Raw genomic sequence first — 12,076 nt, 5'->3', positions numbered from 1 at the left:
ACAATAGCTGTTTGTCTCACCTTTGACACTTCCATGTGGATAGAGGTTTAAGCCAAGTACTGCTTTATTCCAATTGTCTCTTCAGGTTTCCTTGAAATATTTGTACTTCTCTGCTGCTGCCAACCTGTTGCTTTCTGACAAGCACCCAGCATGAAATTGAACAAAATAGTAACTCTTTGATTATGTCCCTTAAAAATTTTCTTTTAGAAAGTTAAATAAACCCTTGCGTTTGATGGATCCCAAATGCTAACTTAAAAATGAGTACTAACCCAATATTATATATCAACTATACTTCAATAAAAAAATGTTGGCTTAAGTAACATAGAAAAAAATGAAGACTCGTGTCCATCCCTTCATCACTTAAAATGAACTACTAACCTGAATGATAATGGGACCTTTTCTTTTTAACAGTTGGTGGCATCTATACTGTGATTCAGACAAAGGCCAAAACAACAGCAGATGAATGGGGAGACAATTACTTTCTGCTTGGTCCATATTTTGAGCATAATATGAAGACTCAGGTGGAACAATGTGAACCTGTAAATGATGCTGTGGGAAGAGCAGTGGACGTGATGAACAAACATGGCTGCCAGGTAAAGGATACTGTCTGACACTTCATTAAGCAAGCCTTAGTAAACTGTTGTGGGAAAACACCACAATGTACACAAACTCACAAGAAAAGGCCACTCATCTTCTTAGGGGAAAGGAGTTGGTTTAGAAAAAGATGATGAACTTGATTTTAAATAGGTTACATTTGAGGTACTTTGTGAAAACCATAATATATCCATCTAGAAGTATACTAGGTTTGGAACTCAGCAGAGAGTATAGAATAGAGATGTTTGGGGAAAAGTGATTTGTGTCTAAATTGTAGTTGACAATATGGGTATTGATAGCATTATTCAGTGGAAGATTATAGACTAAGAGCAAAGGTTTTGAGCCAAATCTTGGGCAATGTGAACATGTTAGAATATCTACACAAAAAGAAGTCAGAGACTGCAAAAGTAGAAGTTCAGCTGGTGATTAGAACCAAGGATGTCTAAGTGCTAATCCTCAGAACCTGTGAATATGTTACCTTATAAAGCAGAAGAACTTTGTAGTTGTGACTATGTTAAGGTTCTTGAGATGGGAAGATTATCCTGGATTATCTGGGTGGGTCCAATGTAATTACAAGGGTCCTTATAAGAAGGAGGCAGTAGGGCTTCCCTGGTGGCGCAGTGGTTGAGAGTCTGCCTGCTGATGCAGGGCACACGGGTTCGTGCCCCGGTCCAGGAAGATCCCACATGCCGCGGAGCGGCTGGGCCCATGAGCCATGGCCACTGAGCCTGCATGTCCGGAGCCTGTGCTCCGCAACGGGAGAGGCCACAACAGTGAGAGGCCCACGTACCGAAAAAAAAAAAAAAAAGGAGGCAGTAGAATTAGAATCAGAGATGAGATATGACAATGGAAGCAGAAATTGGAGTGATGAGAGCTTTGAGATGGAGGAAGGAAGGGGCCACAAGCCAAGAAATGCAGGTGGCCTCTAGAAGCTGGGAAAGGCTAAAGAACAGATTCTCCCCTAGGGACTGCAAGTGGAATGCAACTCTGCTGACATGTCGGTTTTAACCCATAAGACCCATTTCAGAGGACTTGCTCCCAAATCTTACAGATAACAGATTTGCGTTGTTTTAAACTACTAGGAAGGCAGTAATTTGCTGCCATCACAACAGGAATAGAGATGTCAAGACAAGGAAGGAAAGAGTTTCAAGTATAGAGGAGGGACTGAATCAACAAAGGATTGAACCAGGGTCAGCTTGGTTTAGCAATATTCAGGCCATTTGTGGTCAGCCTGCTAACTACAGCTTCAGGGGAAAAAGGAGGGTTAAATCAGATTGCAGTATCTTGAGGAATGAATGAGTGGTGAGATGAAGGATACAGAAGTGTGGCTATGAGATTTTTCTGTGAAGAGGAAAGATAATAAGTTGTTTCAGAGTGACATGGTTTTGAGAGTTGGTATTTTCTTAAATATGAGTGAGCACATTTATATGACAAAAGGAAATATCTAGGGGGAGCAGAGAGAAGCTGAAAGTTCAGAAGGAATGGATGATTGAAGAGACTAAGATCACTGAGGACAGGAGAGGGAACGAGATCCAAAGCACTACTAAAAGGATCGTTCTTCACTCCTCACTCAAACTGGAAACAAAGGATGAATGCAAACAGAGATAAGCTGATGAAGAATTCAGGATGGTCTCACTCAGTGTTTCTGATGATCTTAAGAGCTAAAGGTCATCTTCTGAGAGGAGGCAAGTGTTAAAATAAGAGAATATGACAAAAAACGTTCAGAAAGTGTTCAAGGAATAGGGAAAAGAATTTCTAGACATTTTTAAGGTACAGTCGTGACTTTCTTGTTTTTTTTTTTTGTTTTTTTTTTTTTGCTGTACGCGGGCCTCTCACTGTTGTGGCCTCTCCCGTTGCGGAGCACAGGCTCCGGACGCGCAGGCTCAGCGGCCATGGCTCACGGGCCCAGCCGCTCCGCGGCATGTGGGATCCTCCCGGACCGGGGCACGAACCCGTCTCCCCTGCATTGGCAGGCGGACTCCCAACCACTGCGCCACCAGGGAAGCCCAGTCGTGACTTTTTAATGGCACAAATATACACGACTGTGACTTTCTCCAGCAGCTAGAGTGGAAGTGAAGGAAGTAAATAGTTGGAGATTTGGTGTCGTTTAATTCCAGCATTTGTGCAGTGGGGCCAGGTGGCACAAGTCTTAGCGGTAACTGTATGATTGACTGAATTAATTGTTGTGTTGATGAATTGTTAGGTCTGAAATGGATAGGAAGGGAAGGATGAAAGGAGAAAGATGGGGATGATGCAGGAGAAAATGGGAGGTTCCAGAAACTGGAGGTCTTGAAGGGAGGCATACACTGGGAGAAATATAGTGAGAGAAGTGGAAGTATGGTAGTTGTGGTCAAGGGATACAAAGCTAAGGTTGAACATTTCAGAGGAGGAACAGTTTGGAGTTTGACAAGGGTAAGATTGCCATGAAGTTCTTTGAAGTCAGTAACGTCCAATAGCTATGATGTAAGTGTGTAGGATATAATCCTGGATTTTAAAGTTGCCCAGAATAAGGTAGAAAAGTAACCAAGAGATTTGTCGGACAAGGAACGTAACGTATTTGCATAAGGAAAATTTCACAGGTGTCTTTATATACGAATAAAGAATAAGGTTTTAAAAGTTTCAGTGTAATTTAAAAACTCCTAACTTTCCTTCCTACTCACCCCAGGAATATAGTTTCTGGGGGTGAAAAAATGAGAAGTTCTTACTGAGATGTCCATGTCAGTGGTGTTGTCTAGGAGATATATACAAGGTTTAAGGTGCAGAATATTTAGTTTAAAAGGGAACTTGAGGTCCCAGAGGGCACCATGGAAGCATATCACCGTGAGAGTAACATGGAGAATTAGGAGAGTAAGGAAGGTTGCATGTTGTGCTGTTGGGATGAAATGAGTGAGATGTTAGAAGGGGTTCACATTTGAAGCACTTGCGATAAAAGAGGGAGGTGAAAACCATGGTGGAACTGACTGGTCTCAAGATTCTAAATGGATTTCTGATGTAAGGATGTCTCCATGTCAGGGCTGAGAATGCACTGCACGTCAAGACAAGCTAGCTTACGTTCTCTGTTCAGCGCTCACTGTATCATATGTCACATATTAGGCAGCCAGTAGCTACTTGTTAACTGAATGCATAAAGCAATGAGTGTCCCAAAGAGAAAACGATTGAAAGGTTGTTTGGGGCTCAGGAAAACTCAATCTGAAAGAGCAATAAATACTGAATTACAGTGGAAGCGACTGACACATAATGAGGGTCTTTCAATGTTGACTGAGGCATGGCTGGGAAAGAGACATCACCATACATTCCTGAGTCCCAGGCAAGGGAATGATGATCAAACGGGCTTTCATGTTCTGTAAAATTCAGCCTTGGGTGGAGTCATAACATCAATGTAAGCAGTGTAGACACATTCAGTTTACTAGAGAGGTCTGGATAACCAAAGAGAGAAGCTCTTAGCTTCTGCCAACTTCAAGAAGGGTTTGAAGTGATTTATGGTATTGCCTTGCATGTAATCTGAGAATAAACATAAAATAAAGAGCATGAGTAAATTACTATAGAAAAATAGAGACCAAAGGGGAAGTTAAAACTTGGATATACAAGTGACTAAATAATTACAATTGGAAAAAATTTGAAATAGCTACTGCATTAAAACTTGCACAAGGTAAAACATTTAGGAATAAAAGAATCAATTTGATGAAGGTAATAGAATTAGACCTTGAGCTGCTAGATTAAAGAGAAAATGCATCTTGGGCAATACATTTAGTTACAACCTCTGACAGCAACCATATTGGGAAACACTTGGTGTCACATTTTCCTTGATAGGAGGAATAAGGGAAATTATACACATTTGTCTAGAGAAATAACTTTTTTTCTGGCAGGAAATGTTGTAAGTCCTGTTGCATAAAGGAAAATAAGTGACACGGTAGACATATCCGACTCCAGGTTGTTAAAGACAGAGCAGTTCACCTTATGACTCTATCATAAAAACGTAGACCATAATATTAAATCCTAAAACCATGGGCTCAAGGTCACAGGAGGATAATGAAGGACAGAAGAACAGAGATGACATGATCTAAATACTTCATTTTAAAATAACCAAATTTAATGAAGTGCAGGAACTTGGAGATTCTAGATGAATGGATGCTGGCCCATTCCCTCTTCGGGCTCAAACATCAGATGCTCTGTTATCACTATGGTTTCCTATACGGCTTGTGTAATCTGCTTTTGAGTTCTAAATACAGTTTATAGCTTCTAAACCCAAATGCATTGTTCTCCCTTGCGTTGCCTAGTATTACTCCATGGCTGTGTGTTCTTTCATGGCAGGTGCACTTTGGAAGGTGGCTGATAGAAGGGAGTCCTTACGTGGTGCTCTTTGACATAAGCTATTCGGCTCGGAACCTGGACGCGTGGAAAGGTGACCTCTGGGAAGCATGCAATGTTGGTATCCCTTATCACGACCAGGAAGCCAACGATATGCTGATATTTGGATCGCTAACCGCCTGGTTCTTGAAAGAGGTACTGTTTACTGTAGAGTCGTACAACAGAGGAGAAGCCCAGTTGCTCTCCACGGCCAGCAACGATCCTCTAAACTTTAAGCCCATTTTGAGAGGATGCCATTATTAATTGTCCTAAAACATTTCAAAGGAATCTGAGAAAGCATTCAGCCTTCCCGTAACTAAATACCAGCTGTTGGAACAGGGTGATGATAATGCTTATTCGTATTTACCTCATGTCAGGTTCAACTAGAATGGTGTGGATAAAACACCCAATTATATTCCCTGTTACATAGATAATATTCAACATATATGCAAGAAAAAACAGTATACATCATGCACTATGTACTTGATTTCTAGCGTCATGGGAGTAGAAAATGGCCTGAAATCTTTGATTTTGTTTATGTGTGAGTGCTTGTGCGACTTCAATGGCTCTTAGATCTTTTAATCATTTGCTAAAGGCTGAAGTGGTCTCAGAAGTTGCTAAGGAGTCTACAGCAGTGAAATAGTCCATAGATGTAAAAAAAAAACCAAAAGCATTGGAAATCAGTCCTTGTTGAATGAGCCAAGCCTGTACTCAATTCCTGAAAGGATGGCAGTAGGATTTCTTCCTCTTCCTTTCATTACCTCAAGATGGTTATGCCTCACTTAAAAATCGGAGAATGAAGAGCATCCCTAGAAAAGTGGGACTGTGGTCGAAGGACAAATCACAGAACTCTATGTTGGGAGTGTGTCCCCCTGACCAGTATAACTTCTTTCTGATGAATTAACTCCAACAGCCATCAAGGGCTGCTTTGAGGTGAAGGGGAAGTGAAGGGGTGGTCCTATTGCTTTGTCTTGGTGACACCGTAGGAGAAGAGTGAGGCTGCTGACAGGATCTGGCCTAATGACAGATAGATGCAGGCTTAGCATCAGTTGCTGAAACCAACTCTTCCTCTGCCAACTGCCCCAGGGCTGAGGCCAGCCTCCACGAGCACCCACACATGCCACACATCTGTGCATGTCAAGCCTTCCAGGTGATTCTGATGTACCCTAGGTATGAGAACCGCTGTCTTAGGTTAACTCTTCAGACTTCCCAATTCTCTGGGCAGGCTCCTTGAACACAGGTGTTTTTCATTATTGATGCTACTCCCCCACTAGGGAAACAGTCATTAAGGGGAGTGGAATGTAAATATTAATTTTTTGTAAGGGTGAAACAAAGTAACATTTTCTATTGAAGTGCAGTTGATTTAAATATTGTGTTAGTTTTAGGTGTACAGCGAAGTGATTCAGTAATATATATATATATATTTTTTCCATTATAGGTTATTATAAGATGCTAATATAGTTCCCTGTGCTACACAGTAAATCCTTATTGTTTATCTATTTTATATATGGTAGTGTGTATCTGTTAATTCCATATTCCTAATTTATCCCTCCTTCCAACCCTTTGGTAACCATAACTTTGTTTTCTATGTCTGTGAGTCTGTTTCTGTTTTGGAAATAAATTCATTTGTATTATTTTCCATATTCCACCTATAAGTGATATCATATAATATTTGTCTTTCTCTCTTTGACTTACTTCACTTAGTATGATATTCTCTAGGTCAATCCATGTTGCTGCAAATGGAAATATTTCATTCTTTTTTATAGCTGAGTATTATTCCATTGTATATGTATACCACATCTTCTTTATCCATTCCTCTGTCGATGGACGTTTAGGTTGCTTCCATTCCTTGGCTACTGTAAATAGTGCTGCAATGAACATTGGGGTGCGTGTATCTTTTCGAATTATGGTTTTCTCTGGATATATGCCCAGGAGTGGGATTGCTGGATCATATGGTAGCTATATTTTTAGTGAAACAAAGTAACTTTTAGGTTAAGAAACTGGTGCCCTGACTAGTGTTAGAATGAGACCTGGAATTAGACCTGGGTCCTCAGTGTGTTATTAAATTTCTATTTGATTCTAAGCAAGTTATTAATCTCTTTCCCTAGTTCCAAATTCTTAAAATAATAGTATATCATTTAAAATGTTTTTGGCTTCAAGGAACAGAAAGTCCAAATAAGACTGACTTAAAACATGAAGTCATTTATTGTTTATTAAATAGAAGCTTGTAAGTGGGTGGTCCCAACTAATTCAGCAGCTCAGTGAACCTTCAAGGATAATATTGCTATTATCCATTCATCCATTTAATGAATAGTTATTGAGTGCCTACTGTGCATTTATTCAGGAGTCCCCTCTGTGGATACAAAAATAAATTTGATCCATATTGAAAGAGAGGATTATGCCATAAACATATATGGGCTTTATGAACATGCAGCTAAATTCTATAAAACCGTTATATTTGCTAAATCTGCCTGCTTTGTCTTTAGATCCCTTTAAATTGTGCTAAAATTTACAGGCATGATCACGTTCCTTATGCTGTGGGCCACGAGCAAGATCCAACTACACCACCAACTTTTCTAAAAGCTTCTTTTCCGGTGTAGGTGACAGATCATGCCGATGGGAAACACGTCATTGTCCAATTCCATGAATGGCAGGCTGGGACTGGACTGATTCTTTCTCGAGCTCGGAAACTTCCGATTGCTACAGTCTTTACCACTCACGCCACACTGCTTGGGAGGTATCTCTGTGCAGCAAACATCGATTTCTACAACCACCTCGATAAGGTAATTAGTCCTTCCACCTTCCCCCCTCATCACCTTTCTCTCTGATCCTTGAAGCTGAAGGATGGGAAATATTGACCTTCGTCTTTCATCTGTCATCCAGATGGCAGAAATGCCCTTTCAACCAATCAGTATTCATGACAAAGCCTCCCCTGAGTGACTGAGAGCTCATATAGTTTAACTTTGTTCAGAGTGCAGTAGAGTGTAGCAGGGAGAGGCCAGATGGCTGTCCACTTTGGAGCAATAGACCCAAGGTCCAAAGGCATCTGGTGGGAGTCAGACACTGAGGATGTGAGGTCGGGCTGCTGTCTACTCTGAAGCTTGGGAAATGCTGTGAGGACTCTGGATCCACACACAGATCTGGGTGACAGGTGCATGGCAGGGAATCTAGCCATCAACTTGTTCTATGAGCCTTACTTCCTCCATCCTTCAAGTGAGCAAAGGTCAGATTTCTGCTGTGACTCTGCAGTGAGTTATAGGTGGAGCTTTGTGGGGGTCTAGTAAAACAGAGTTATCAAAGACAGGGATGTGGGGCTTCCCTGGTGGCACCGTGGTTAAGAATCCACCTGCCAATGCAGGGGACACAGGTTCGCGCCCTGGTCCGGGAAAATCCCACATGCCGCGGAGCAACTAAGTCCGTGCACCACAACTACTGAGCCTGCGCTTTAGAGCCCGCGAGCCACAACTACTGAGCCTGCGTGATACAACTACTGAAGCCCGCTGGCCTAGAGCCCGTGCTCCGCAACAAGAGAAGCCACCGCAATGAGAAGCCCGCACCCCGCAACGAAGAGTAGCCCCCGCTTGTCCCAACTAGAGAAAGCCCGTGCGCAGCAACGAAGACCCAGCACAGCCAAAAATAAATTAATTTTAAAAAAAATTTCTTAAATGAAAATAAAAGAATAAATGAAACAAAATAAATTCGGAGAGTATTAAGATGAAATTAGTACAAGATAATGAAAAAAAGATGAATGAAAAGATCTACGAGTAAGAAATACATCTCTGAAGAAAAGAAAAAACAGGGATGTGGATCCTTGCTGACTAAACAGTTGGGTTTGCCTATCTTAGAAGACTGCCTTATTCTATGACCCAAAGTCATTCAGTTTTGACTTCTTCTATTTTCCATCAGTTCAATCAGGTTAATAAAATATGTTTCTCACATCATCCTGTCAGTAACAGTGATCAAGCATCTGAGTAACATAAAGCCAGGAGTTTTGCAGATTTGGTATCTATGTTGCCAATTAAGTCAATTTAGTATTTTAGGGTTCTGTTCCACTATCAGGAACATTAGGAAGTTGGAAAGTTGATTTCTAAAGACTCCCCCAGTTTAAAAAATCTCTAGAATTCTATGAAACAGAATGCATGCTTGTGTGAGTGTGTGTATGTTTGTGTGTGTTTGTAACATATGAATAATACTACTCAGGTAATGAGGGCAGAAAATTATACTATCATCTCAGAGACATTTTGAGCACAGGAAAGTTCTTTCAGACAAACTTTAACATTTGCAAAGCAATGAATGGTCCTAAGGAGAGCTTGCCTATAAAAAGGTCAGCTAAACCTGAAGGTCAATTTGTAAACATTAGATGTATATTTAAAATAAAGTCACCAAGGAATTCAAAAAGTCAGGAGATCAGGGAGATTTCCTAATGGTAGACTAATGAGGGCAAACCAGCGATCTGTGATAAACTCAACCACCATATTTCCTGGAGAAGAGCAGACTTTGATTTTTGTGAAAGAGAAAATATTACAGAGGCATATCAAATATTTCACAGGAGAATACTTAAGAGCATTGGATAAACAATTACTGAAAACAACTAATAATATTCATCAGATTTTATTAATCGTTTTTAAGGAACAAAACTATTATAACATATAGTTATATATTATAACTGTATCTGTTCAGTAAAAGGTCAGTGTTTATATCACACTGTTTTCAAATATGAGTATATATCTCCCTAGCTTAACCCCCTCACTTGTTGAAATATGGAAGCTTAGCCAGACCCTAGCCCATCTCTCTAGTAAAAAGTCCTGCTCAGCAGAGTGACTAGTAAATCAATAACAAGTAATTAAGAACTAGGTTTTAAGTTAAAAACTCATAATCATTATTCACAGGAAAGGCCCCCATATCAATTTCTACAGCAGACCTTCCAATGCTCACAGTAGGTTTAGAAATTCAGTGAAACAGCAAAACACCAAATTATATATATGAAAAGTTTTTAAAAGTTCAACATAAGAAATGAGTCATAAATTAGTCTTTGGTACAGGATCCAGTCAGTTTCAGTGAGCTCTGACTCAGGCAAGTAGACATCGGGGGAAAATGAGAACAAGGATAAAAGCATTTAACTTTGATAAAAGCAGAAAGATTAGAACTATTCTACTCAAAGACATTAACTGAAAACATTTCTGGTTAATAGCCGATTCATAAGGACCTTGATGTTTGTTTATGTTTTGGCTTAAATGTATTAGTTAAAATAGCATTGCAACTATTTTCAGCCAGCCTATGAATTTTCTGAGACTCTCCATGAAGATGTTTCAAAATTCATTCTTATCGGTCCTGCCATTGGTCAATCGTCTCCTCAATGATAATGACTAGATACCTAATGCTTTAAATAAAAAGGGGATGGGCATTAGTTTTCTTATGTTTAGGCCTCTCTTTTCTTGATAGCAATGGGATTTCCTAGATGGGAAAGTGAGGACAGGGCTGTTTGGGATTAGAAAATGGTGAAGAAAGCCATAGACAATTGTTTGGTGGATTTTAACTCTTTCCTCTGACCAAGTGTTGAGCTGGTCAAGTTCAATTATAGGGAATCGCAAGGCCTCTGCTATCCTCTCCCTGTATTTTTGCATACTTGGTTTCCTCATTTAGGAATCCTATCTTCTCACCTCTAAATAGTATTCAAATGTTAAGTGCTACCCCTATGTGAAATCTTACTATTCTCTACAATAACAACAACACTACTACTAAATAATAACAATAGCTGAAATTATCAAGCCCTTTCCATATGCCAGACACTTTCCTAAACATTTGATATGTGTTAACTCATTTAATTTCCCCCAAACTTAATGAAATAGGAAACATTTCATTCCAGAGTTATTTTTCTCAAACACAGACTATGTCTTTACCATACCTCTAGCTGAGCCCTTTCAGTGCTTGCCATTGTATTCAGGACAAAGGCTGAATTTCTAGCCTTGTCTTCAGGGACTTCTGGGATCTGGTCCTATTACCAGGATGTTTCTCTATTACGTGTCCTACATTCTACACCCAATGCTATAGTCACATCAGATGTCTTGCTATTTTCTGCACATACAGTTTGACTTTATATATTTGTTCTTTGGGGCAACTAAATTTCTCAGTCCAAAATAACCTTTCCCCAAATTAAACTTCATGCCTCAGTCCAAATGTCATTTTATTTATCTAATCAACTTAGAAATACAAAGATTAATAAGTCATGTTCCTTGCCCTTGAAAATCGTACATTCTAGAGGTGATATTGACAATATGAACAATTGCATAAATATGACATACTTTTCTCTCTCCTCAGCCAGGATGAATCAGACCCTCTCTGATCCTGCACCTTACTCAGACACTTACTCATTTCTGCCCAACTTTTACCTGCTTTCTCATTCATAAGCTCTTCGAAAGCAACAAAAGTATGTAAATTACTAAACAAATGTAGGCTGAATGAGAGATTTGGTTGAATGAATGAGACCAGCCATACAGAGCTGATCTAAGCATGCCATATAGAGCCTTGATTCAGACATTTTCAGAGAGATGGTTGCAAATATTACAGTCAAGAAAGAATGCTCTAGGTATGTCCCTGTTGCAATCTCTAGAATCATGTAATGAGACTCTTTTAGTACGTTCCTCTACATGGTGCAGTCGTTACTGGGATTGCCATGTTGATTGAGCTGGAATCTACTTGATACAAAAGCAGGCAGGAGCCCAGGTGTGGAGTCAAACTGATTTGGGATCAATTTAGGGCTCTGCTAAGATACTTAATAGGAATGTGACCTTGGGCCAGTTTCTTAACCCCTAAAAGTTTCAATTTCCCCCTACGTAAGATGAAGACAAAAAATGTGTCTCTGGTTTATGAGGATTAAATACGATATCGCTCTTAGAAGGGTCTGATACATAGACTTCAGCTTCTAATAATCTTTATTACAAAAAGCACCCCACTAATACAATGCCAGAAACTTTATATACTTTTTTGTCTTAGACACTGCTAGTTTCATATGCAGCTATAGAGACATAACATTCAGTAACTAAGCAAAATGGCAAAAGCCCGCAACGGTTGCTAACTGTGTTAAGTAACTGTTGGGAGTTTGGCTTTTTTTTTTTAAAGTTAAGATGCCCAGAAT

The 12,076-nt window shown here is 39.9% G+C and overlaps 1 protein-coding gene across 1 annotated transcript in view; it reads left to right on the top strand.

The window, feature by feature from the left end:
- The window catches only part of GYS2 (glycogen synthase 2), a 60,518-nt gene that overhangs the window by 10,128 nt on the left and 38,314 nt on the right, over positions 1-12,076 (top strand). Inside the window, exons 2-4 of the mRNA XM_067695870.1 lie at positions 412-593; positions 4,906-5,097; positions 7,542-7,724. Of these exons, the coding sequence (XP_067551971.1) occupies positions 412-593; positions 4,906-5,097; positions 7,542-7,724 (557 nt within the window). The remainder of the gene's footprint in view (positions 1-411; positions 594-4,905; positions 5,098-7,541; positions 7,725-12,076) is intronic.

The sequence above is a fragment of the Pseudorca crassidens genome, chromosome 11 (assembly GCF_039906515.1).
Source record: "Pseudorca crassidens isolate mPseCra1 chromosome 11, mPseCra1.hap1, whole genome shotgun sequence".
NCBI lineage: Eukaryota > Metazoa > Chordata > Mammalia > Artiodactyla > Delphinidae > Pseudorca > Pseudorca crassidens.
Note: the sequence above shows the minus strand (reverse complement) of the source record. Positions and strands in the feature narration are given on the sequence as shown.